General features: G+C 37.3%; 1 protein-coding gene across 1 annotated transcript in view; it reads left to right on the top strand.

Moving 5' to 3' along the window:
- The window catches only part of nphp4 (nephronophthisis 4), a 104,921-nt gene extending 78,699 nt beyond the window's left edge, over positions 1-26,222 (top strand). Inside the window, exons 18-28 of the mRNA XM_085919860.1 lie at positions 5,637-5,833; positions 6,941-7,164; positions 9,977-10,166; positions 11,603-11,689; positions 13,734-13,890; positions 14,483-14,562; positions 14,860-14,945; positions 15,989-16,160; positions 21,002-21,181; positions 21,636-21,779; positions 25,889-26,222. Coding sequence (XP_085775986.1) covers positions 5,637-5,833; positions 6,941-7,164; positions 9,977-10,166; positions 11,603-11,689; positions 13,734-13,890; positions 14,483-14,562; positions 14,860-14,945; positions 15,989-16,160; positions 21,002-21,181; positions 21,636-21,779; positions 25,889-26,029 — 1,658 coding nt within the window. The 3' untranslated portion in view covers positions 26,030-26,222. The remainder of the gene's footprint in view (positions 1-5,636; positions 5,834-6,940; positions 7,165-9,976; positions 10,167-11,602; positions 11,690-13,733; positions 13,891-14,482; positions 14,563-14,859; positions 14,946-15,988; positions 16,161-21,001; positions 21,182-21,635; positions 21,780-25,888) is intronic.
- Positions 26,223-27,034: the final 812 nt, after the last annotated feature.

Genomic DNA, 27,034 nt, shown 5'->3' with positions numbered 1-27,034 from the left:
ACAGCTTTACTCAGGTGTTTTCTCTGCGGCACAAATTTGGAATATTATTTAGGGGTGGTAACAGCAGAGTAGCTGATATAATATTGCAATATTTTGGCAACTAAAATATAACAATATCAAGGCTCAAGAATAATTTATTCAGTAAGATAGCTATCAACAATGCATCACAATGCGTAACAGAAATTCTAAAGCCTCTTTTTGTTCACTAAGGCACACAAAAACCCCATCGTTTTGTGGTTTGTCTTTCACTATCTGACTCATTCGTGTATTGTTGTATTTTTTTGGTAAGTAGTCATTGGAGTTCGGGACGTATTGAGATACACTGCATATTGACTCGAAAATTAAGAACCTTACATGATAAAAAGGAGCTAAAATCAGTTTGCAAAGATTTCCAAATTTCCAAAAAGGTCACAATGTTATTGCCATTATAGTTCAATGTAAAGTATAATCCATAATTTAATAGGAAATTTAGATATCGTATGACCCAGATGTAGACCTCCGTGTCAATTAGATGAGGATTTGATTAGGCATTATTTGTTAGGACTATTAAATCTCCTATGGTGATGGATGGTTAATTAGCATGCTTAACAAATTAAATCAGAGGATTTTAATTGAGTTCATTATTAAGCCATTTGTTTTATTGTAGGCAAATAGTACTTGATGTTCTTCATAATGCATCGTAGCAAGCTTTCTTGCATAATTCTATCCATCTCCAAAACAATCCTATGCACAAAAGAAATTAACTGAAAGGCCTATAATGAATCATTGAGGTGTTCGTCTTGATGGTTTTATTATAGATTGGAGATGTTTAAGCAGAAGTAATGTCCTCACAACAGTATTTGGGGAAAGAGAACTCAAACAATTACATTGCGCAGAGTGGGGAGGTGGTAAAGGCTGATGGATGATGAAGGTGATGCTTTGAGACGGCAGACACCTCGACCATTAATCTGCAGAACTGCTGTCTGTGTTCATGGCAACCCCAGGCTCCTATTATTCATTGAGATGTTGCCCATTATCAGTTTTTTGTTGGAGTCTGCATGGAAAGCATGTGAAGGGTGCTTTTGATACCCCTTCTAACACCTCACTTAGCTCCGAGTTTGAGGTTAAGCGGCATAACTGATGTGGTCACTGTATTTCATAAGGAAGCATCCTCAGTGGTATACGGAACCTCATTGCAAAAAATTATAAAACATGTTCTCTATTAACTAAGCAGCTCTTTGGGTGTGTGTTGACAATTGAAACTTTAGAATTCGATCAAGGTATTCTGTATACCTGCATTTAACAGGGCTTTAAACATGATTAGACCTTTTAGCAGCTCCATATGTTGGCCTGGGTGTGTGAGAAAAGTTTTGATACTGGTGTCACAAAAGTTATATTTCAGTTACAAACTACTTTTTTTTCATTCAAAGTAATCCAAACCTTCATTTACTTCTGGAAGCATTCTTCCAGATGTGTGTTAAATGTTGCTACTTGGCCTCCATTGCAGCCTGGTCACCCTGGAAGAGGAATCCTCCCATCTGTGGTCTCTACTCAAGATTTCACATTTTTCCCTGATCATTTTGTTGTTGTTTGTTTTTCCTTGCCCTGGTGGCAGTTATGATAAGATAATATTGGTCAATTGTGGGCATGTGAAGCCCAGGTTTTCCTTGCCCTGCTGGCAGTTATGATCAGAGACTACTGGTCAACTGTGGGCCCTTTGAGACGTATCTGTGATTAAGGACTAAATAAACTTGACTTATAAGCGGTTCAGATAATGGATGGATTGACTTGACTTGATACGCTGTGCTGTTGTCACAGCCATTTTAATGTCTTCTATGTGCTTTTGTTCTAGTTCAAGCGGAATGCTCAGGGCGCTGTGAGCAGCAAAGCCTGCTGGAAACCACTAGAAAGACCTGCTGGTAGATCTCTCAGTGAACAAACACAGTTTAGTATAGGATTTGAAATGTTTCTCTTGTGATAGTAGTCCTGGAACTCATATCTAAATAAGGTGTGTTACTGTATGTTTAAGTTCAGTTCATAAATGATTCCTCTTACCCCACGTGAACCTATCTGGGGTAAAGGTTTTGTGATGGTACATGATGAACAAGTCAGTCAATTTACTGTCCCTTCCAGAGTCCAAATGTATGCCTTAAAAATGGCGTCAGGATCAGTCATGGAGCTGAAGGGCATATGATGTCTGACATTGAAATTTGAAATTGAAAGATTCTCTGATGATGCAACCCCCAACATTGTGGCTTTGCTCTACTGTGGAAACGACACTGATTATTCACCCAGAGAACATTAACCATCAATCAGAATGACAGTCATCATGTTATCAGCTGTCTCCAACTCGAATTCTCTTGTCAGTCAAAGACGCCAATTACTGTAACCCTGCCAGACTTGTGACCATGGTATTGATTGAGCCTCGGGTGTTGGAAGCCAAGATTGTTCCATCAGTGTGTTCACTGACTAAAAGGAAAGGGCTTCCATAAATAAAGCTGATGACAAAACATGTTTACAGATATAACAAAAAAACTATCAGTTTTTAACCTTTTCTTTGCTGGACTACTACGTTTTGACTATGTTTCGACAAAGTCAAATAACCTTTTGTCTTTGAATTTGGGTCGCTAACTGAGTAAAAAGCGATTCCATGTCAAGTCAAGTAGGCACACAGTGTTTTTGCATTGTCACTTGTCTGTTTTCTCGTATGTTGTTGTCGGTCTGCATTTACTGTTTTGTCGCGCTGCATTTAATGTTTTGATCCTTGGGGGAACATAATTTTGTATTAGGGAAAAATATTAGATGTAGCTTTTTGTGCTTGACTGTTTACACAAATGAGCTTGCAAATTATGCAGACAATTGATTAAGATTCTGTTCAAATCTGTTTCTACTGTTAGTAGTAGAAAACAGATGTGCGTGTGTGTGTGTCACTCATTTCATCCCGCTGTTAAGCAATAATGCAATGACAATGTAGTTTAAGAAAAAAAAGCCATTGATTGCTCCTCAAAAGGTATAAAAATTGACCCTATTTTATAGAGTTTTATATATATATATATATATATATATATATATATATATTATATATATATATATATATATATATATATATATATATATATATATATATATATATATATATATATATATATATATATATATATATATATATATATATATATATATATATATATATATATATATATATATATATATATATATATATATATATATATATATATATATATATATATATATATATATATATATATATATATATATATATATATATATATATATATATATATATATATATATATATATATATATATATATATATATATATATATATATATATATATATATATATATATATATATATATATATATATATATATATATATATATATATATATATATATATATATATATATATATATATATATATATATATATATATATATATATATATATATATATATATATATATATATATATATATATATATATATATATATATATATATATATATATATATATATATATATATATATATATATATATATATATATATATATATATATATATATATATATATATATATATATATATATATATATATATATATATATATATATATATATATATATATATATATATATATATATATATATATATATATATATATATATATATATATATATATATATATATATATATATATATATATATATATATATATATATATGTGGCTCCATGTGTTTCTATCCCAGCAATTAGCAGTCAGTGTCTTTCACTGCCTTGATCAAGCCAACCACCTCAATTCCACATTGTGGCTGTTGGCTGCACCATTGACCCACTCAATTTCCAGCCTAATTGAGCCTGCAGAAGCATCTCTGGTGGCGAGCCACAAGCTTGCTCCGTATGCCTGTGTATGCGTGTGTGTGCGCGTGTGTGTGTGTGTGTGTGTGTATGTATGTGTATGCTGAGTCCAAGCAAACACACTGAGACAGAAACCACTTTTTCCTCTCACTTAAACAAGCAATGGCTAGTCAAGTGTATAGCATGTGATGATGCTAAGTGTGCACTGGAATGTCTGAAATGAATGACACTCAAATATAAACTTGAAAGGCACTTTAGTGGGGCTGAAACCTCAGCCAAAGCCTAACGGCCACAAATATGGATTACTACTAAATAATGCAGTTTACAAAATGTTTCTCTTAAGATGCATACATTATTTTGCCGAGGAATTAATGAAAGGGGTTAAAGGAATTTCGAATGCAACATCTCCATATATTTGAAAGTAAATTATAGAAAAAATCATGAGATATTTTGATGTATAACCGTCCAATACTGTATTTAATAACATTTCAAAAAAGCAATCATAACATTTTGCTGTATATAATAACGCACTGGGTAGTACGTCCGCCTCACAGTTAGGAGGGTGCGGGTTCGATTCCACCTCCGGCCCTCCCTGTGTGGAGTTTGCATGTTCTCCCCGTGTCCGCGTGGGTTTTCTCCGGGAACTCCGGTTTCCTCCCACATCCCAAAAACATGCTTGGTAGGACGATTGAAGCCTCTAAATTGTCCCTAGGTATGAGTGTGAGTGGGGATGGTTGTTTGTCTCTGTGTGCCCTGCGATTGGCTGACAACCGGTTCAGGGTGTCCCCCGCCTGCTGCCCGATGACAGCTAGGATAGGCTCCAGCACGCCCGCGACCCCCGTGGGGACAAAGCGGTTCAGAAATGGATGGATGGATGTTGTTTTGATATTAACAAAACATAAACATTGTAAGTTACTACTTGAATTGTGTTCATTATGTCTCCATTGATGATAGCTATTGTATTCCTTTGTTCAGACAAACAACAAAGGATTATTGTTGCCCTTTGACTGTGTGCTGTCCAGAAAATGTATATGAAACATATATATATGTTTCATATACATTTTCTGGACAGCACACAGTCAGGTGGGATAGAATCCAGCTTTACCACAACCCTGAGTAGGATAAGCGGTAGAAAATTGATGGATTTGAACCTAATTTAAATATGACTCGCTGTTGCGTGAGCTGCCATATTTTGGCTAAGCCCACAGTTCACTTTTATCGCTTTACACATTTTCTGTGTACTGAAGCTAAAAATACGCAATGCAAAGAGGCAATGATTTGAGTAGTCCCCTGTTTCAACCTTGGCCACGCTGGAGTGTTGTGCAAAGTGCAGGATTAGGGAAATTTTCTTGTCAGAGCTTTTACAGCAACATGGATGATTTGCATGATCCAGTCCGAATCATAATGGATTATTTGGTGACAAATGCCAAATGCCAATAATTAGTCACTTCCTCTTGCAATGTATGCATGGCTTGGTGTGGGGTGTTTGGGTGTGGGTGGGGGGGGGGGTTGGATTGGAGCTAAGGAGCATGTGTATGTCGCGCCACGAGTCGGACTCTGGCCCACTTCTCGTAGTGCCAGTTGTTTGACTCCACTCATGTCTTTGCACAAGCTGTTGGTTTTGTGCTCCAAAAATACATTATAATTTGTTTGCGCCTGTCTCCCCTGAACATTTGGCGAGAGTTTTGAACATATGGCAGTGACAACAAAGCGATTAGAATTTATTCTGTTCAGTGAATAAATACATTTCATGCCTGCATATGGTTTCTTCTTCGTAGTGAAGAACACTGCACAGGCCCAGAGACTGCAGGTACAAGAGGAGCGTGGACCAGCGTACAGAGGTGGGATCAACAACAACACCAGCTTTTTGGGGGAAAAGAGCAAGCTTGAGAGTGGCCATCGCAAGCTGCAGTGTATGGCCGCCGTGCACCAGAAGGAGGGAAAGAAGGACGCTTATAAAACGACTCATGTTATGGTAAGGTCAAACTGCATTTCTGGAGTGTACCTAATGTCAATTGGAGCTCACTTTCTTATTTCGAAAGCCTACAAATAGTTTATTGTGACTTAAATAGACAGTTGAGAAAGTGTTAGCTTTCCTTCTGGCTCTGAAACACTCACGAGGGAGGTTTCATAGCGACGTGGTGCATCTGCCAGGGAACGTGCCATTTTTACTATTGACACGGTGGCGCGCCCTTCAAGCACCCGTGTTTTAGTGACTGAACAGTACAAGTAGGTTTTAATTGTTCCTCTCACTGTAGGTACAACGTGTTCTTTCACTCGCGGGTGCACATGCTAAATGTCATTTTGCCAGTATTGTGTCTCACTCACGTTTTGTACATTACACTTCCTGCGGTACGACCGGTGTTTTTATTTCACACAGCCCTTACAGCCAATTCCCTGTCAAATATTAACAGCTTCAGCACATTCTCATTTTCCATGCCTTACAAATACGATTGAGATTCAAAACTGTTTTTCCATGTTTTTCCATGTTTCGTAATTGTTGAACCAAACATTTTGGTCTTGTACGTCACATTTTCATGAAACATCTATTTTCTTTTGAGCTGATTGTTCCAGTTATATGTTAAGCTCTGCTGTTTTACTGTATTCAGTTTTTAACCTAGTACTGTAGATTTTATTTACACATTTAATTTAGAAGACACCTAGAATTCAATATTAGGTTAATTTCTTGATAACTTTTTGGCAGTGAACACAGGATTATAAAAAATGTTAATATTCATTTCAAATTTAGCACAGCAATGTAGATAATTTTATGATATAATTTACATATGTAAGTAATTCATATATCATTTCACAATTTCTCTACACTAAAACATACTACTGCTTGTAAGGTAAAGTTCTAGCTATGAGCAGTTGATCGAAACAATGTTGTGAAAAATTGAGACTAGCCGTAGGCTTCTTTTTTTGTTTAGTTTATTGTTTTCAAACAATAAATGCGGTCTCATCATTTGATAGTTAGTTTTAGATAAGAAATTGACATGTAATGCTATAATGTACAGTGTAGAGTAATATTTTTGTTGTTTTGTATTTTGCTCAGCTTTTTAAAAATATTGTTTGGTCTTAGGATGGGACTAAAGACCTTCCTTTGACCATACAACCTTCTTCGAGCATCTTTTTTGAAGACATTAGCAAGGCAGAAGGCATCAGCAACATGCTTTGCCATGCTATCACAACCCCGCATCAACTTTTCGCCAGCCTGGGCTCTGCCGAGTACATGGAATTTGTCCTTAAAAACCCTTTCAACTCGCCTCAGACAGTCACCATCCACAGCAATGATCCTGAGCTCAGGTGAGGTTTGGTCATTCACATGTTTTTCTCTAAGAGAGAAAAGGTGCCCAACATGATGTCCCAAATCTAGCACGCCAACTGTGAGCATGTGTTTCCATGTAGTTTGTGTTTGACCGTTAACTATGCTGACAGTGTAACACGCTTCGCTCTGAAATGAAAACATGTTAACACTTTGTGAACGTGTTCCCAAAGGTGGTGAAGAAGGGACAGAAATACTTGTGGAGTTGTTAACATTGTTCACAGACCCTGTCCATTGTGAAAAAGTGAAACATAAACAAACTTTTTTTTTTTTTTTTTTTTGCTATCCAATGGTAGACTTTGGTGACAGACTGAATTTAGATGCACTGAGAAAACAGATTAATACTGCTGATGAGGTCTGTGAAACAACATCATGATACATTATTAAGAAAAGACAAAACACATTTTATTCAGTGGTGTAAAATTTTATCACACAAAGTGCCTTGAGCACACTTTAGGTCACAGGCCAAACAAGATAAACATTTGTTTAATAGACTAAAAGAAAAGTTTTAAACATAAATCAATCACAACAAACAGAATACAATATTATTCTTAAAATAAATCAACTTAAACTTTACGTAATGTGTGCTGCATGAAAATACCTGCCAAAATTGTAAAAATTCAAACTGAACATGCAAAACTGTAGACAAGTGTTCTTCAGTAAAAGGTATGATAATAATAATAAAAACATTTTGGGGGCAGAAATTTTGGAGGTGGTACTCACAGTAATTCAAGATGCTAGAAAAAATACTGTCACCGGTCAAAATTGTGTAAATGTGTAAAATGGCACCAGTTAGAGCACTTGAAACCCATTCTGACAAAATATACAACGTAGAAACTTAACCCAAACATTTAACGTTTATTCATCAAGGTAAGGTCATTCATAGAAGATTTTCAAATGGCATCATTAAGTCAGAATGAAAGTTTTGCATTATTATTATTATTATTATTATTATTATGTGGTGGAGTGTAAGCGAGCGTTGTCAGAAATAGAAAATAATGTACAGATGTGAATATAATACTTACTGGAAGTAAATTAATATAGCATTTGTCCATTATTATTTAAGGCTGTTTTCCACTTCTTGTTATTTTCAGATATGACTAATGGGCTTCACACTTGCATATGATTACAAGCTTGCTTGTGCAAAGTACATCAAACAATTGTCTAATTGTTGTTTTGTAATCAAAGACCAATTAATCTCAAATGACACACATAAATCGCACACATTTACACATTAAGACAAGAATAATGCTGGTAAAATGTGACTGCCTTTGTTTAATACAGTACACATATGGCAGCCATGAGAGCTGTTGATTCTTGGATCACCCGCACTCTGTATCTTGTCGTGTTTATTTCTTTTGCATTGTTGTTAATCTACACACACTAAATCGCCTGTTAAGGATTCAGCTCATACCTGTGTTTTGGATTAACACACATCACATTGATCAACAAAGGTTGGCGAGCGCCATGGATGATTCATTATGGCATTAGCCCTACCATCAGGTTTACCTAGTCTAATTGAGAGTCATTCTTCTTTCCATCGATCGTCTTATAAGCTATTGCTCCTTCAAGTTTCCTTGATTATCATATCTGAGATTTCTTTAAATGTTTTGTTCTTCAAACAGTCAGAAAAGTAACAAGGAAAGTTGGATATTTTGGAGTTACCGCCATTGACAATTTTTCAGACGGGGGTCAAGTCAAGTCAAGTTTATTTGTATAGCCCTAAATCACAAGCAGTCTCAAAGGGCTTCACATAGACAATCAATTGACAATTATTCTCAAAGCATCCCCTGATCTTGGGCTCCCAAAAGGGCAAGGAAAAACTCAAAAACCCCTACCAGGGGAAAAATGAGAAACCTTGAGAAGGGACCACAGAGGGAAGGATCCCCCTTTCAGTATCACCAGGCTGCAATGGATGCAAAGAGGGCACATAAAATACATAATATGGAAATCAAAAAGTGGATGTCCAGGCCAAAGCCAAGAGCTGTCGGAGGTGCCTTCGACTGTCCTGGCAGTGTCCTCTAGGAGGGTAATCCGCTGCAGTTCCCTCATGCTGAATTGGTCCACGAGAATCTAGATAGCCGTCGTCAGCTTGGGTGTCACCTAACCACCTCCCCAGCCAGGGGGGGGTGGGGGGAGTGGGGTCGGGGAGAGGGAGCAAAAACAAACTCCAGCCGTATCGGCTACTACAGGTTAATCAAAGGCCATATCATAGAAATACGTCTTTAAACGTGTCTTAAATGTTTCTACTGAGGTAGCAGTTCTAATATCCATTGGTAGGGCATTCCAGAGCTCTGGAGCCCGAATAGAAAATGCTCTAGCCCCTGCAGACATTTTCTTGGCCCTCGGTGTCACTAAAAGACTAGCGTTTTGCAAACGAAGTTTACGAGACGGAACGTAAGGAACAACTAAGTCGACGAGATATGAAGGCGCTAAGCCATGCAATGATTTATAGGTTAATAGAAGAACCTTGAAGTCACATCTTAAATGGACCGGGAGCCAGTGTAAATTGGCTAATATTGGGGTAATGTGATCAAATTTTCTTGTCCGTGAGAGCAGCCTTGCAGCAGCATTTTGTACTAACTGTAGACTTTTGATGCTGGACGGGGGTCTTTCTTTTTGTTTCTATCCAGATGACACAATCCAGCTAATTGTTTCATTTAATTTTATACACACCACAATATTAGCCACGGTGTCTATTTTATGGATGGTTCGACAGTTGATAACAATTGACACCTCAATGAGATGAGACATGTTTTAAAGTCACTTGTGTGTAATATTTTCTTGATCCAGTGTCATCACTAACACAAAAGAGTGGCAGTACTTCAAAGAACTTACTAAAATACCTTCTTCGGTGGAGGAGGACTTGTTCCACTTGGCGGAAGGAGCTGTGGGACCAAAGGTTTACCTTCGACCTAAGGAGAGCGTTCATATCCCGCTAAAATACCAGAGCTTCCTGTGTGACCATAACATGAGTACTCAGGTAAAGTTGAGAGCAAATATTTCCCGCTTTAGATTTTTACCGTTAATCTTATAAAACATGTCTGAACTCTATTTACAATCCAACACAATACCATACAATTTTATTAATATAGTGCATTTTACCACAGCTGCCACTGTAACAAAGCACCTCACATACATATAGCCATGGGACAGCCACAAAGACAGTGAAAACAGTCAATTGAAACACACATTTAGTTAAAAGCGAGTTTGACAGAAGAGGGTGCTTAGTTCAAACATATTCTTCCCAGTCACAACAACACGAGTCCCAATACAAAGGCGGAATCAAAAAAGGATGCTTTCCAAATATGATATAAAGATGTAATGTTATAACAGACCTATGGATTGATATTTTATTTTTTAATGTCAGCAAAATAAGCCACAACATATTTGTATATATGAAGTAATATTAATTTAAATGTAAATATTTATATTAATCATATCAAATAGACTCATTGACATATGTTATAAACAGTGTTGTGTTACACAACACTTAAGAGCTGTAATATTGTTTGGTCATATAAAAATGAATTGCTTTGTATTAAAAAAACAGTCTTTAAACAAAACTTCCAATCAAGTGCATTTAAAATATTAGTTTCACAAATCATTCGACCCCATAGGAGTGTCATTCTTTTTGCAATACAGTGGGCTTATTACTGTGTTGGCAGTCTGCAGTGATGTGCAACCCAGTCAATATTTAGCTCGATTTCAAGACCATTAGCTGCGCCAAATCTTTGAAAAATCTCACAGTCACCAGCACAATAATGAACACAGTGAAAAGCCGAATGTCCCTGCGGTCGTGTAGATTTCAGGAAAAATCTGCCCCCTAAAATAAAAATGCATTTCAAAAATACATGCTCCTTTTTCTTTGGATTTTGTTGAAGATGTATGACCTAAATGGAACTCTCGTTCAAAGCAGTCATATACCAGCATGACATCTCAATATATGTCATAGCTTGTCATAGTTTCGTTTTAATGTGACATCAAAGTGTGAAATGCTCTGACATATGAAATCCAAACTGATCAGTATTATTGTTGAGGCAGTTTTTATTGTGCAGTTTTTGTATCGAGTCGTGCAAGTGTACCGACTTTTTTTGCCCTTTGGGCTTTTTGATGTGCGAACTTAGTGGGAGATGGGGAGTGGAACTGAAAGTGAGCCACCTATATAAGTACTATATATTTGATATTAATGAGATATATCATAGCTGGCTTTACTTAGTGAACATGTACTGATACTCAAAAGTTGATGCCAAAAGGACAGACTTCCCTATTAAATCTTCATGCTGTTGTTTTGTTTTTGTCAGGTTTTTTTTCTGGCTTGGGGTGCAAAATACAAGCTATCCGATGCACTCATTCTCATCTGGGCTTGACAGATCATCAATTTTGATAAGCATTCTGTGTCTTATCATATCCTCACAGCAGGGGCCGAGCTTTCTACCTCCCAGCAAAAGTTCTAATGTGGCTAAGAAGATTGTGTCCAATATGGTTGCTGCCAAAACCATCAAGGTAAAGCGTGTGTGTTATTGTGCTCAAGATCTCCTCGCTATAGAGGATCATGTTTACCTCCTATCTGATTTTATTCTCAGCTGCAAGAATTCTTAAGACAGAACTTGCAATGTGTAGCCTCCGCCTTCATCTCCTCTTCCCTCCGCTGCAGCTCCTGCTGCTTTGAAGTGCCAACTATTTCAAAAGTTACACTATAGTCAGACAAGTGAGAGTGTCGAGCAAAATTATACGCCAGAAATCACATTTATCTTGTTTATCTTACTGAACTTTTTACATTTTTTTTTATCTTCAACTGGAAATATCAGGCTTAAGCGTTAAAGTGCCTCTAAAAGGAGGACAGTTTGACACGTCTGGCTAATCTAGTTAAATGAAGCATGCACGCTAAGTACGGCTGAAGTTACTTTCCCATTTCACACACCGTTAATAATACGTAAGAAGTTGAGAGGAGGGAGAAACAATGTCAGTATAGTACATTTCTATTGGATGACCTTGATAAGACTGTGTTTTTTTTTTTAACCTTCTTGTGATGTAATTTACTGTGTAGCCGCATCATATTACTGCTGTCAGCAAAAACTATTTCTGCTACGTGAGATTGCATTGGAAGTTGGATTTTATTCTGCTCTCATTAGGCAGCAAATCAAATTTAACCACTTATAGAGAGTTCATATTCACCTGATGTAGTAATCAGCAACCATGTCCACAAAGAATAGAACTGTTTTTCAACATCTGTAATCATTACAATTAATGAAATTTATCTTTGGGTCTTTTCATTTTGCAAATTCATTTAATTTTATGTTAATATGGTATTTCTTTTGTTTGGTTCATTCAAAATTGACATTCCCGAATAACTAGAAATACTTGCAGAATAATAATAATACTGCAGTGGTTTGATTTATTTTTTCCCCTTCTAGATATACAAGGTTATTCTATTAATAATAATAGGGAAACACTGCAGTGATTTGATTTTCTTTCCTTCTGGATATACAAGATTATTACAGTATCTGACCAGCTCAGAAACTAAAGCCCTTTTCATATGGCACTTGGTTTTCTTGTTGTGTGCCGTGAGACAGCGTACAAGATGGAAAGCATCCCAATGCAAGCTTGCCCATATTTGGAAGTGAGTGCGTAGCAGGCAGCTGACTAAAAAGTAAACATGCAGTCATAGTATCAGGGTTATTTGTGTTAAGTACACCCATTGCCTTGTTTAATGGAATAAATACCCATGTTCCAATGGTCGCCTTCCCATTTGTGTGTCAGAACTGCTCTCCCATGAAAAGTAAAAACAAACCTGAATCCTGTTAAGGTGAATAAGGTCAGGTCTGAGTCAAGTATGTGTCCTGTTTGAATTGACAGACTGTCAGGATGCCACTGTCAGTCAGAATGTCACCATAGCCACATATGGTCAGCACAGGTCTGCCGATCTGATACATCAATCATTTGCACAGCTGCTGTTGGGTGGTAAATCAATTTCTGTCAGGTTGAGAGTCAATAACCAAAATGTACAATGTCACATTTTGATTTAAATTTGTCATTTGGTAACAACGAAGAGCTTCCCCAATGGCAAGATGTTATAATTTTATGTGTACATACCTCCATGGTTCGTACAACCATATGTGGGAGATTAAAACGATTATTTATGGTTAATTATTACACACAAGGCAACTAAAGCTGGTTTAAGTAGAACCATTCTCATTTTATTCTTAGTGACAAAATACAAATCTGCTTCACAGCAGAATAAAAATAATTAGAAACATACTTCGAGAGAAATCAGGCTTGTTCCAGCCGTAGGAAGAATCAGGCTTGAAATCGTCTACAGCATCTGCGATGTAACAGCAACGTAAACATGGACATTGGATATAGCTCTACATCAGTTTCGAGCCACAACGGCACTAAATTAACAGCATTCATAATTATTAAACAGTATTTATATGTGCTCTCTCAGGCAAAGTGTTGGTTGTCTATTAAATAAAGCACCGGTTGTAATGAAATCAACTTAATTGAAAGAAATCCTGTAGGGGCTAATTTATTGACCTTCTATCTCCAGGTTTCATTCAAAGCAGAAAATGGTGATCCAATAGCCGTCTGCCAGGTGATCGTGGAGCCATCGCCTCACATTGTCGACCAAACATTCCGACTTTACCACCCAGAACTCACTTTCCTCAAGAAGGCCATCCGCTTGCCACCTTGGCATACACTCACTGGTAAAATAGATGAATTACTACTGCACACTTCCAAATAATGTATTACTGTTTACAGCACCAATTTTCAAGTCGGTGCCTTTGTTGGATAAGAAAACATACTTGGTGCCCCTCACTATAATATAAAGCAGTAAAACATATGACTGATTTTATTTGTAATTACATAGACAAATTATGCAACAGCCTTCAAAATGTACATCCTTAACTATATTGGGTGGGTTTGTAGTTACATATTTTTCTTTCATCAAGAGGCTATTGTAACAAATGCTCTTAAACACCAAAAATTGCAGTCAGGTATTTTAACTTAATTGCTGCACTTTGAGGACTGTACCAAAATTCACATTACATCGCAGTCCAAAGAAAACCAAGCACCAGCAGTATGTATTTTCAAACAATGCAATTCTACTAAATAATGATATACCAGCAGTATGTATTTTCAAACAATGCAATTCTACTAAATAAATAATTAATTAGATAGACTTGTCTTTAAGCACGGTGTCATTTAGTCGATAGTAAGCAAAGCATTACACAGGAAATATGTATTTATTTGACTTTGAATTTTGACTCCAGCATTTATGTGCTTTAATACTTATAGCAGTTGGAGACACAAATGCTGAGGCTAATATTTCTGTACGCTGCAGTGACCCAAACATCATCTGTCAGACCCGGATGCTGGTGAGAGAATGACTTCCTTCATTGAGTGTATATACTATAAATCTCTCAGCCCACACTAATGTAAGCAGGAGATTAATTACTAAAGTGAAAGCTTCAGCACCATTCTTGTTTTAGGGCAGAGTGCTATTCCAGCATTCTTTGTAATGAGTCAAGTATCTTTTTTGAAACACATAGAAGGCTTGAGTCTTTTTACCCAGTTGACTGCTTTTATCATGGTTGTCTGTTTTTTCATGGTAATTTCTGCCCACTTATACTCCCCTTACCTTCATCCATTTATTAGTTTTACTTCGTCCCTAGGCGCCAGGAGAGCCTCAGGATGTGCACTTGAAGGTACCCGGAAATCCGAGTCCCAACATCAAAATGTTCTTTGTGATGGTTTTCACGTAAGTATTCTTCTAGTGGGCACAACATTAGACACAGTTTGAGAAGATTCTCATTCAAATTATTATTATTTTTCCTGCTGTTTTGCTTGTTGATGAATAAGAGAGAATGACTTCAAATGATCTTAGTGGAATGGTGTGATGTAAATGTCGAAAAATGTAATTGATATTGAAGAATATTTTATGAATATACTGTTAAAGCAGCTTTTATTGAGACAATACTCTTTTTTTCAAAGTAAAAGTCATAATTATCTCACGTTTGGAATGTGGTCTGGCATAGTATGTTAATCAAGTAGTATTAGAGAGAATTTATAGTTGATTTGGTCTTTGAAAACTATATTTTAGATTTCCTTTAGTGCGTACAAGGACACCATACATTCAAAGAGTAAAATTAGGGTACAAAATTTGGATTATGACAGTCAGAAAATGTATTTTGAGTTGGTTCTACCTGGAAAAGTGTTTTAGCAGTACCATCATGTTTATCAATAATATGTGGTGGAGGGTATAAGCACAACTACTTAAAATTACAACTACTTTCTGCTGTTTAATTCATCTTGATGGTGGGCTGTTACTGCTTTGTCTGAAGACATCTCTGCACAATAAATAAGCACCCCATGCAGTTACTTTCAAGTGGAAGTTTGCCTCGTGGAACATTTTGGACAAAATGGGCATTCTTTCTCACCGAAAAATATCCCGAATGACTTAAAGCATCTTCCAAATGACTGAATGCTCTTTAAGTGCTGTCACAGAGCACTGCTGAGTATGTGACTATATCACCTCCCACTCACAGCTCTCCATTTCAGCTCAGGCCGCTGAGACTTGAATTCCCTTCTTCTCAGTGGTGGGAGGATGATGATGAAGATAATAATGATGATGATGATGAAGATAGGAATGGCAGTGGCAGTATTGGCTGATCATTAAAATGCAAGGGCACTCGTAGATCAGCCCTCATCATCTTTGACCTCTTGTTGTCTCCTAGGAGATGGTGGATGGTGGGGGTGCTCTATTTCACCGCATTTGTTCCTGATGATGATTTCTCTCCACAGTGATAAGTGGATGGCTGCCCCTTCGCAGATCTGGCAGATTTATGTGCATTTCATAGAGCGGGTGGATGTCAGTTGTATCACTGGCCAACAGAGTTGTCAATCACTGGTGCTGAGGGGGAGGCAGGCTGCTCGCAAGGTCAAGTGTTTCTCATCACATCCCCAGGAGATTGAGGTACAGTGCCAGTTTGTAAATTTAGTACCTAGAAAGTTACAGTGTGACTCTCATTTGATTCTGGTTTGTAAGTCTAGGACCTAGAAAGTTACAGTGTGACTCATTTGATTCTGGTCCCAGTTTATTATGTTCAATACATTGGGTTCTCCGCCTGTAATCCTTCCTTGCTTAGGGCATCCGCACAGTTATTTCAATCTAGACAGCACTCCCATAGCAAGATGGAAAGCTACAAATGAAAAGATTACAATGTTGAACTCAATAATCTAAAAAACCTCCTACTTGCAAGAGGCTAAATAGGTTTTGGGCATTACAAACCAAGATTTGGTTTTGAGTTTCATGGTCACTTTTTTAATGTACAATTCAATTCAGTTTTATTTTTATAGCCGTTAGCTTGCAGGTGTCAAGCCAGACCTTATTTGCATCGACTTCATGTTTCTTGTTAAAATTCCAAAATTGAAAGTTCTTTTTAAAATTCTAAAGAACTATTGCAATCAATTCCCCCCCTTTAAAATAAATGTATTTACGTTTGAACAGTTTTGACTGGCATCTGATTTCAAAAGTAGTTTTTCATCAATTTGTTGGTTATAAGTAATATAAGGTGATTATACATTGATTTGTGGTCTCACTATCATCGTGTCCCTCCAAAGTAAACCCCAACTACAATGTGAGAATTTTTTTTTGACACCCCTGCCTTGGAGGTTCCCAGCAATTGTTCCACAAATCTTAGGGGAAAAATAACCTCACATTAACAATTCAACAGCCAACAAAAAGCATTTACTGATTTTCAAGTCATTATTGTGACATTTCAACACTAGTTCAATTCAAAGTCTGCATCTTGTCAAGAAATGTCTAGACACATGCTTGAACCATCCTGTTCAACTATGGATTTGAACTCACGTTATCAGAGCATGTATTGTTTCACTCATCATTTTGACCCCCATCATGGTTCTTCCAATCTGACCGAAGTCCGCTCCAAGGGTATCATTAGGTTGGGGGAGGATTGCCTTGGCTTCCATTGTTTTGGATTTCTCATGTCTGGGTTAGTATGACAAAAGCCTACTGCATACCTGCTTTTGTTGGGTCTCTCTAGAAAATGTTTTTGAGGCAGATGGAGAGTGTGAACCATGAAGCGCAGTGAGAAACTGGCATGCATTGCTTCACTTTTGGACGGCAGCTGCTCATTAATAGACGAAGCGTCATTACGCTGCCAGTGTTGGTGTTATCTCTTTCTTCTCATCAAACACGTTCTGGTCTAATTATGTAGAAATGTAGCAGATTGAGGCATTTCCTGATGCTAGAAGTAGTTGAGAAGTTTACTGAACTTGATCTTCCCCTGTCTTTCCATTGCACAAACCACATTGTTGAGCTCTATTCTGCAAAGCCTGAACTTAGCGGGATATCATAAAATATGTCCTGACCGCACTACAGATAAGCAGTAGAAAGTGGACGCATTGATGAATGTTAGGTTCATTGATGACGTGCCCTGCCAATGGCTAGTGACCAGAGCAGGATTTACCCATGACATTCACCTCTCGTCAGATGGCATAGGCTCAAGCTCGCCCACCTAATCAGGACAATCTCCCTCGAAAATGGATGTCTAGATGTTTCCACAGTCATAAATGACTTCTCTTTGCACTATGTCTTCCATGTTTGTGGCGTGTGTTGACATTTTTTTACATTCTGTCACACAGGGTATGCAAGTCAAGTTAGTCAGAGTTGAAATGCTGAAATGGACATCATGTATTCCATTTTTTTCTTTCTATTTCTACTTGTATTCCATTTTTTCTTTCTTTTTCTACTTTTTTTTTCCCAAATCCCAAAATCATGTTGTTTTTATTTACATTACATTTCATTGAAAACAAAACTTCACAATTTGGAGATAATTTTTATTGGACTATGATATCTTTGTTATATTCTATTTAACATCAAAGCATGTACTATACAAAGCTACAAATTGATGATGTGTTTTAGTGGATTTATATCCGCCATATTATAATTAACAACAAATTACACGAATGTATTACATGTTTTGTTTATGTTTACTTCAACAGAATCTTTTTTTTGGGGGGGGTTAAATCTGAAAAAACTCAAAAACTGTTTTTCTGTTGAACTAAACAAAAACACAATATGGAATACATTTGTGTAATTTGTTGTTAATTATAATGTGGCGGAATTTATGGATATACATTCAATATTCAAGCGTTTTTAATCGCCATGTTTGAGCGTGCCAAACAAGGAATTTGTCCGGTACATCACAGCCTCTGTTCAATATTTAGGTGACTAACATCACTCAGGACATGTGAAAAATGACAAATATTCTCAAACATCCCCTGATCTTAAACTCCCAGGAGGGCAAGGATAACTCAAAACTCCAACTAGGGGAAATGAGAAACCTTGAGAAGAGACCACAGGTGGGAGGGTCCCTCTTCCAGGATGACCAGGCTGCAATGGATGCAGAGAGGACACATAGTACAAACAGTGTAGACAATCCAAAAAGGTGTGGAGAGCAGGGTGTTATTGCACAGCAATAAGAGTGGTGTGAGTTCATGAGAGCAACAGCCTCTGGGAAGAAGCTGTCTCTGTGTCTGCTGGTTTTGGCGTACAGAGCTCTATAACGCCGTCCGGAGGGGAGTAGTTCAAACAGACTGCAACCTGGGTGAGAAGGGTCTGTAGAGATGTTACTTGTACGTTTCTTGGTCTTGGACAGGTACAAGTCTTGGCTAGATGGGAGGTTGATTCCAATAATCTTTTCTGCAGTCCTGATTGTCCATTGCAGTCTGTGTTTGTCTTGTTTGAAGGCCGATCCAAACCAGACAGTGATGGAGACATCACATGACATGAATTTCACTGGACAATGAGAGAAACTACATTTACATTCTGTTTAAAATCCAATTAAAAAATACTCCCTCCAAACTAGAAAAAGAAAAAACAAAGTGTTCCTGTGTGTTGATAATGACAAAATTAGGCATTTCGCTGTAGTCATCTGGAATTACTTTGTTGCGCAGCTCCATCCTAATGAAGGCAAAACAAAATGACTGAATCTGCTACAGAATTATTATCTTGAACTTTCCGAATGTGGTTTGACAGGATAATCAATCTTTTCGCATCATTATCATCCATATAGTAGAGATACAGGTAGTACTTTCCTTGAAGAAATAGGGTACAGCCCGGAAAAAAAAAAAGAAAGACAAAATCGACAGATGTATTTTTAAAACACTCCAGCATAATGTGCATCACAGTGGCTACTTTGATGTGACTCTCAGCAGGTTGAGTCACTGTGGAACGTATTGAAGGAGTCTTATGAAACAAGATAAACCTCACCGCCAGAGAATAGTTTTGGTTTCCTCAACAGATTAAAAAAAAAAACAATCCATTAATTCTCATTCTCACATCCTGCTGTCTCTCCTTATTTCGTCTCACTGATTACTCACGATTCTCACTCATGGTCTGTCCTCGTTTTTCCCCTTCCTTACACCTACTCATTAATTTGGTTGCCACAAAGTAAGTGCATTTTTTTTTTTTCCGGGTTTGCCTGCAACTTCCTGTCAACCTGAATATTTCATGATGGGTATTTCACCAAGGATCCAGTGGTTAGATTTTTACTGGTAATATGTACATTAATGAAATTATGAACATTGTTACAATTTATAAAAAAAAAAATGTTTACAATTTTATAGAATAGAAATCATTTCATAAATATTACCTTGACAATTTTATATTAGTCTTTCAAATCTATTTTAATTCACTGAACTAGTACACATTTGTGTCCAGAGCTAAAAGATGCAATGACCAATCAGTTTTAATCAAGATCTGATACATGTTCCGCTTTTTAGAGCAAATTTAGTTGCTTATATAAACTGTAATTTCACATACCTCAGTCGTATCAGATGTATTCGAATCAACAAAAGTTACGTTTAAGCAAAGTCACACACTTCCATCATGTCTTTTACAAGCTTTTGCAAGCTTAAATTAGATACGATTCAGATTTTGAAGCAAATATTATGGAAGCTTTAACCTACATTTTAATTTCATTGCTTTGAAATCCAACCTGATAAACCAAACTGTACCGACTGCCACTGTGTGCTTGCTGACCAAATTTAGACTGAGAATATACAGTACATGGGTCTTGAATATGAGAGTATCGTAAATGGTTTTAATGTTATTATTACAGAATAAATAACTCATTCAGTCCTGCTTTTATTAATAACACTTTACAATACAGCAATTGCTGTTGTTCATGGGCTATCGTGAATAACAACAAAAACCCTACTTTTGTCTAAATCTTCAAAGATCTTCATCTTGCTTCAACAAGTTAATATCAAAATATCAACTTGAGTTGGGCACTTTACCAGATAAGAATTCTCCCTCAACCCACGTCTTTCTTTGTCATTTTACCTTTCACTTCACTTGAGTCTTATTTTGCCACCTGCGTGAAGAAACTTTTTTTTTTTTTTTAAATTTAACATTCAGTCTGTACTTACATACGGATTACACACGCCTTACAAAGTGGAAACGGAAACCCCTATCTTTGGCAGACTTCCATGTTAGTGTGCTAATACGATCCGTTGGCACTGACATGAACAATTACACAGACTGATGAAAACTCACTTCAGTCCATCCTCAGTCCTTCCTTTTTTTTAATCATTCTTATCCCTCGTCTTTTGCCCACAAAATGGACGTCCCTTGGCGAACCTTTGCCCCAAAATGTGATATTTCAGTGGCTGAATCACAAATACATATGTGGAAGTTCGCCATAATACGATTAAATATTGTACCATGCCTTAGAATAGTAACATACATCTTCCAAACACATTTTCTTCTTATTTTAACCTTCTCCACAGGTCAAGCCTGGAGGTGTTTTCATGTTGCCACCTGCAGGAGTGCAGGAGCTTCAGTTGAAGGTGCAGCCATGGCGGGCAGGCAGTCGCTTCCTATATGTGAACGCGGTGGACGTGGAGCAGAAGCAGTTAGTCACTGCTTGGCTCCTGTGCCTCAATGTCCACAGGCCTGTGCTGTCCAAGGTGAATTGATGAAAGTAGCGTCCTTCCAGACACTCAGACAAGTTGTTGATTTTCATCATAACAGCACTGGCCCCGTCATCCTGTAAACATGTTAACCTCGTCAACCAATTTAGTCCCTCCCGTTCTGTGTGGGTGACACAATGTACATATTTTTTCCATTTTGGGTTCTGTAGCTTTACTGTTAGCTCTCAGGTTTACACAAGGTTTACTCTTGTATATGTCTAGTCAAAATGCATTTTAAAATGCAGTGTACTATTTAACTTTTAATATTCATAATTATCTCAGAAACACAGATCAAAAAGCAAACATTGGTAATGACAGAAGATGATAAAATGAATAATACAGAAGATGTAGAAGGATTTGTTTACATGCTAAATGTCTTTTTTGGATCTCTGTGCAAGAAAATACTTTGCTGTTCTATTCAATTGGCATGTAAAATTGTCTGTGTGTGCAGGCGTTTGAAGTGTGCGTCCCAGTTAGCAGTGGTCGGGGCAGCTCCAAAAAAATCACCTACGTCAACCCTTACCCCAGCAGCCGCACCTTCCTACTCCATTCTGACCATCCGGATTTGCTCCAGTTTAAAGAGGATAAATTCCAGGTGAAATTAGGCTGGTAAATGGCCAAACGTGCCATAAAATAGGGGTTTTAGGCCCTATGAAGTGTTTCAGTGTTAATATTAAAGGGAATAAGGTTGAAAGCTATCTCTTGCACTTTAAATGAAATGGATTCAATCCATTCTATGACAAACATCCAGCATCATAAAACTGTATCAAATATACAGCCATTAAAAAAACAAGGCTTAAAGTAAAAACATTAAAACAAATGTCTAGTTTTGCTTTCAAATGTTTAATTGAATTGAATTGAATTATTTAAAAAAGTCAATTCCGAGTTGTGATGCATTACTACCTTTCAACTCACTTAAATATTTTGATGTACATGTTTTTAATAGTAGGTCACTGTTAATGTAGCACTCACTCGCATGACTTAAGTGCAAGCAGTTCCCATTTAGTGACATTGTGAAAATGAGTATAGATTGTCTCTCCCTACGCGGAATTCGATGAAGTCTGCCTCAACCCAAAAGTCATCTGGCATAGGCTCCACCCGTCCTCATCCCTGAAGAGCATAATAATTAGCAAATGAAAAAATTGATGGATGAATGATTTTAATAGTTGATCATCTTCATGTATATCGATATTTGAAAGACCTGGTCAGAAGCTGAAAAAGTCAAATGAATGAATGTGTGTGACAATTTGTATTTTTCTATATTCCCTTGCAGCAATATACAGGTATATGACAACACCGAGCTTGTTTCTTAGGTTGAGTCTTCAGAAAAACAAAAGCACGCTAACAAACAATTATTTTCTAATTATGAAGGGAAATTAGTAAAAGCCTATTTGAGTCATGCACAAGTAGGAGTCATTGCTGTTATTGCAGCTCTTTGGATGAGATGTGATAAAAGGGAAAAACAAATGACAAATTCTATTAACAATAAAACCAGTGAGATGCAATGGGAGTATTTTTCCACATAAACTATTAAGGCGAAATGCTGATCCTGTACAGGACCTCATTGCATCAATTAGCCTGAGGGAGGGAGGTGGGCCTTTTGTTTTATTTTATATTGTTAGCAACGCTCCAGGTGTCTAATAAAGCATTAAGCCTGCCAGCAGCATTTAGCTATTGTGGGGATACTTTGCTTCCTTTTTCATATGACTTGTAATAATGAAACACATTTTCAGGAGGGAAAGCGCAGGAGAGATCAATACCGATAAGCTTTTGGGGGATATAAATCCTCCACATAGACTCATTTATCTCTCACATGCTGTAATACAAAATGGAACCGGATTGATTGAATTACCGGGAAGAAGAGTAAAAGGTAACAGTGGAAGAAAATTGGGCACATGAGATGGCAGAAGATGAAAATAAATAGAAATACAATTTGTCCCTTAAATGCAGCGTGCAATTGATCAAAGTGTTTGTGTATACTACAAACAGTGTTCCAAAAGAATAATTTAAATTGAAATTGCAAGTAACGACTTAATGCACATGCACCCACACTCGTACACACACATATGCATAGCATACTGCACGCACACACATGCATGCAAATAGTTTGTAAAGTGAGTCCAGTCTAAAATTGGTGGTAAAACACTGGTCATATTTGTACATACTGCTCAATATTTATAAGAAAAAAACTGTTGAGATGTTTGAGGCGTCACTAAAACAAACATTCAAGTCACAGTGGTGCAATATATCTTTGCATAACATGAATGAATGAATGAATGAATGAATGAATGAATGAATGAATGAATGGTAAAGTAAAATACATTTCTAGGGGCTTTGGTGAAACCAATCCATATCTATGAGCACGAAAAATAATCAGTAAAGTAGAAGAAAACCTTTCCTTTTTTTTTACTTTTTTAAATTGTGTTGAAGCACAGACGCATCTGGCACTGCCCACTTACTATTTTTCCATTTTATTTTTATTTTAATATTTATATGATTGAAAATCTGCTTACCCTCCATAGCCTAAAGGACCAAACAAGAGGAGCAGTTTTTTTTTTGTTCTTCTATAGATGTTCTAAAATATCAATTGTTAAAAAAATATTCTAGATGGAAGTCGGCCACCCACAAATTTTCACCACCAAATCTGGACCTCTTCACACAAAAGTCAGGATTGATCAAATGTGTAAATTGCATGACGAGAACACGGTTCCAACTCGCTTAGATGTTGTTTACATCTAAGGAACCACCCACGGCTTCCTCTTTGTCTTATCAGTGCATGCTTTCTTTTAGACTGAATCCCAACCTAAGGCTGCACAGTATGGCAATATGGTGATTGATACTCACAGCTAGTTTACTCAGCCAGCGACTCAAGGCAAAATTGCGTTGAGGCACAAACATGGTGGCCCCAAGGGTCCTAATCTCGCCCATCCATACATCTTCGTGAGTGGCTGTACTCATTAGGGTTGCAGGTGAGCTGGACCAGCTGACTTTTAGTTCTGCTCCAGCCAATTGGAGGGATCACAATATTTCATTCACTATTAATAAATTGAAATTTATATTAGGTTCTGAAGCAAATAATTCTAAAAACAACTTATTTCAATGGGAAATGGAGTTTAGAAAATCAGTTCAATACAAAGTTTTGTGCAACTGTTTTTGGATCCACTCCAAAGTTGTATCTTTCATTTCTTGGCCCATTCTACAGCCTTCCAGAAAGGTTTCCTCAGTAAGCAGTTAAATAGCTTTTCAGTTTTGTTTGGAACAAGCATCCATACAAATTCGGGGGGGAGGGGGTCATCCCGCTTTTATATCTGATTTAACACGTGGACAACATGTACGAGTTTATTATTAAGCGGTAACTCCAGCCCCTCCTACCACATGGAGCCTTGGAGAGGAAGACAGTCAGCCACCTTGTGAGGCGATCATGTGTGATATAACAGGTCAAAATGCGGAGCTGCTACTCATCTCCAACCAGCTGAAACTGCTGCTAGACCCTCCAATGCGCGCTTCCCAGGAGCACATTTATTCCACTTTGAAAAGAATGTGGAGCCACGTTGTACACTCTGGTAGGAGAATCTCTCCTGTGTGTCGGATACAGTGTCACTGCATAACTGTGTCCTTGCTCTTGTCTGCACTTTCTATTTCTGCTTCTCAAACTTAACATCAGAATACAGCATGAATCTCTTGGGCCAGGGTCTTGTATTTATTGCCTCAGAGGAGGAATAAATCTTTATGTAAGATTTCCTCTCTGCATTTATACTGACATTACTGCTAGCATGTATTTTGAAGACTACATTGCTGTGGTGTTTGATTATTTCGACGATTGCATCAGCAAGTGAGTTTTATTGATGCTTTGGTTGTTTAATCAGTAATGTTTTATGATAATTGTTAATTTTCCCCCATGATCAATACACGGGTCCTCATGTGGAGAAAGAAAAAAAGATAGTGACGTTGGCCACTGTGATTTCAGTTGTTTATTGCACAGGAGAAAATCAGTGACAAATACAAAATGAAAACACTAACGAGGAGCTACTTCAGACTCTAGGGTGATTCCGTTTTATAAAACCGGTTGTTTATTGTTTCATTATCTTTTTATGCAGCAACAATGCTTAAAAAAACACATAGCAAATTGTGGTTGTTTTTGACAGGCCTGATGACACTTTTTTTAAAATTACATTTCAATGGCAAACATTTACCTGATTTGCAAGTAAGATGGTTGGTCACAAAACAAATGCTAATGTCAAAACCAAAACCACCAGGACAGATATCCACACAGCCACTCATCTCTATACTTGCAGCAATTGATTATTTTTGAGCCACGGTTGTCATTAATCTCCTATCCACACACTCTTTTCTGCTTTTAGGTGTGATTGCGTTTAAAAGTTCCATTTCATCAACACAAGTATTGCTTGTCGTGGTCATGACAACCACACATATGGTGAAAATGGAAGAAACCCCTTTGCTGCTAAAACAGCTTTCACTTTTCTGGGAAGACATGGAAGATATTGACGAGTTTATCAGTCATCCAGTCATCTACCTCACCATTTTAATTAACAGTGATTGCCTCATCGGGATGGCATTTCATTTCTGACATACTGCCAACAATCATGGGTTACTTGCGTTTAAAGGGAGAGAAAAGTTAGTTTCATCATGTCTTCAGAAAGACCCAATTTTATTTATTTATTGTATGTTGTGTTTGCTGGTCAGCTTGATGGGGGAGAGAGTTACACCATTGGACTGCGCTTTGCCCCCAGCCAGAGTGCAGGTTCAGTGGAGATCCTGGTCTACGTGAACAACTTGGAGGAGAAGACTGAGGAGACGTTCTGTGTGAAGGTCAATTACTCTTGAATCAGTGAATGTGATATGTGACAGTTTTTCTACCTAAAATATATAATTTTGTACTTGCTGTAAGAGCCTTTGTTTTCTATTTTGTATTTTTGAGAATTGGCCTATGAGTTGCTGTATGAATGCCCATGAGTGGGATTTATTTTTGTGCTGATCTAACGAGCCTGCCTGAAATAAATCAACCCTTAACACTCAATCATCTCAACTGCACTGTCTTTCTCACCCAGTTTATCGGTTTTCCTCTTTTGATGCGTCCAGTCAATGTTCTTGACAGTTCATCCCCAACCATCAGAAAACGCATCGAGGGTGAAAGCAATAACATTTTATCGTCTTTAATTGCCCAGCAAACCCTCTTCAATGCCACTTTATAGTCAGATTTTAATCTAATGCAAGCGAGGGGGTCCGCGCGCCCCCTCTCACCTCCCAAATAATTTATCCTTATCATGCCATGATTAGACGCGCCTCCATAATGGGGGTATGATGTTTTGAAGTGAGGAGAACAATGCTCCTTCATTCTTGCCGTGTGTCTTGCACAAAGAGAATGGCGCGCACATTGTGTTACATAACAGGCCGTTATACAATCGCCTCCACCCCCTCCTGTCTCGTTTTCTCTCTCATTAGAATGCAGGCAGCAAGCTAAGCTTTGAGCGCAGCAGTGAAGACTAATAAAATGAAGATAACAGCTCAGTTGGGTACACTTCATCTTTACCTTCTCTAATATGTGGTCCGAAGCAAAATGTTCATTTTTCTACTTTTACATGGTGCTTACGCACAGCATCAAAGCATCATGAGAAGAGACTACTGGTGGTCGATTCGGGCTATATTTATTTATTTAACATAAACCATTAAACTTATTCCACAAGTAATTAATAATACTAAAATAACATATATGACAGTAAATTAGGTGAAGTCAAACCGGAATTTAAAATACAATAAGACAAGAATAAAGGACATGCTGAGGAGCGGCGAGCCTCAAGCCTTGGATAAAACGGCTCCACACTTCACATC

This window comes from Syngnathus leptorhynchus, chromosome 1, assembly GCF_054491065.1.
Source record: "Syngnathus leptorhynchus isolate UIUO chromosome 1, UIUO_Slep, whole genome shotgun sequence".
Classification (NCBI taxonomy): domain Eukaryota; kingdom Metazoa; phylum Chordata; class Actinopteri; order Syngnathiformes; family Syngnathidae; genus Syngnathus; species Syngnathus leptorhynchus.
The sequence above is the reverse complement of the archived record's forward strand: the minus strand, read 5'-3'. Positions and strand labels throughout refer to the sequence as shown.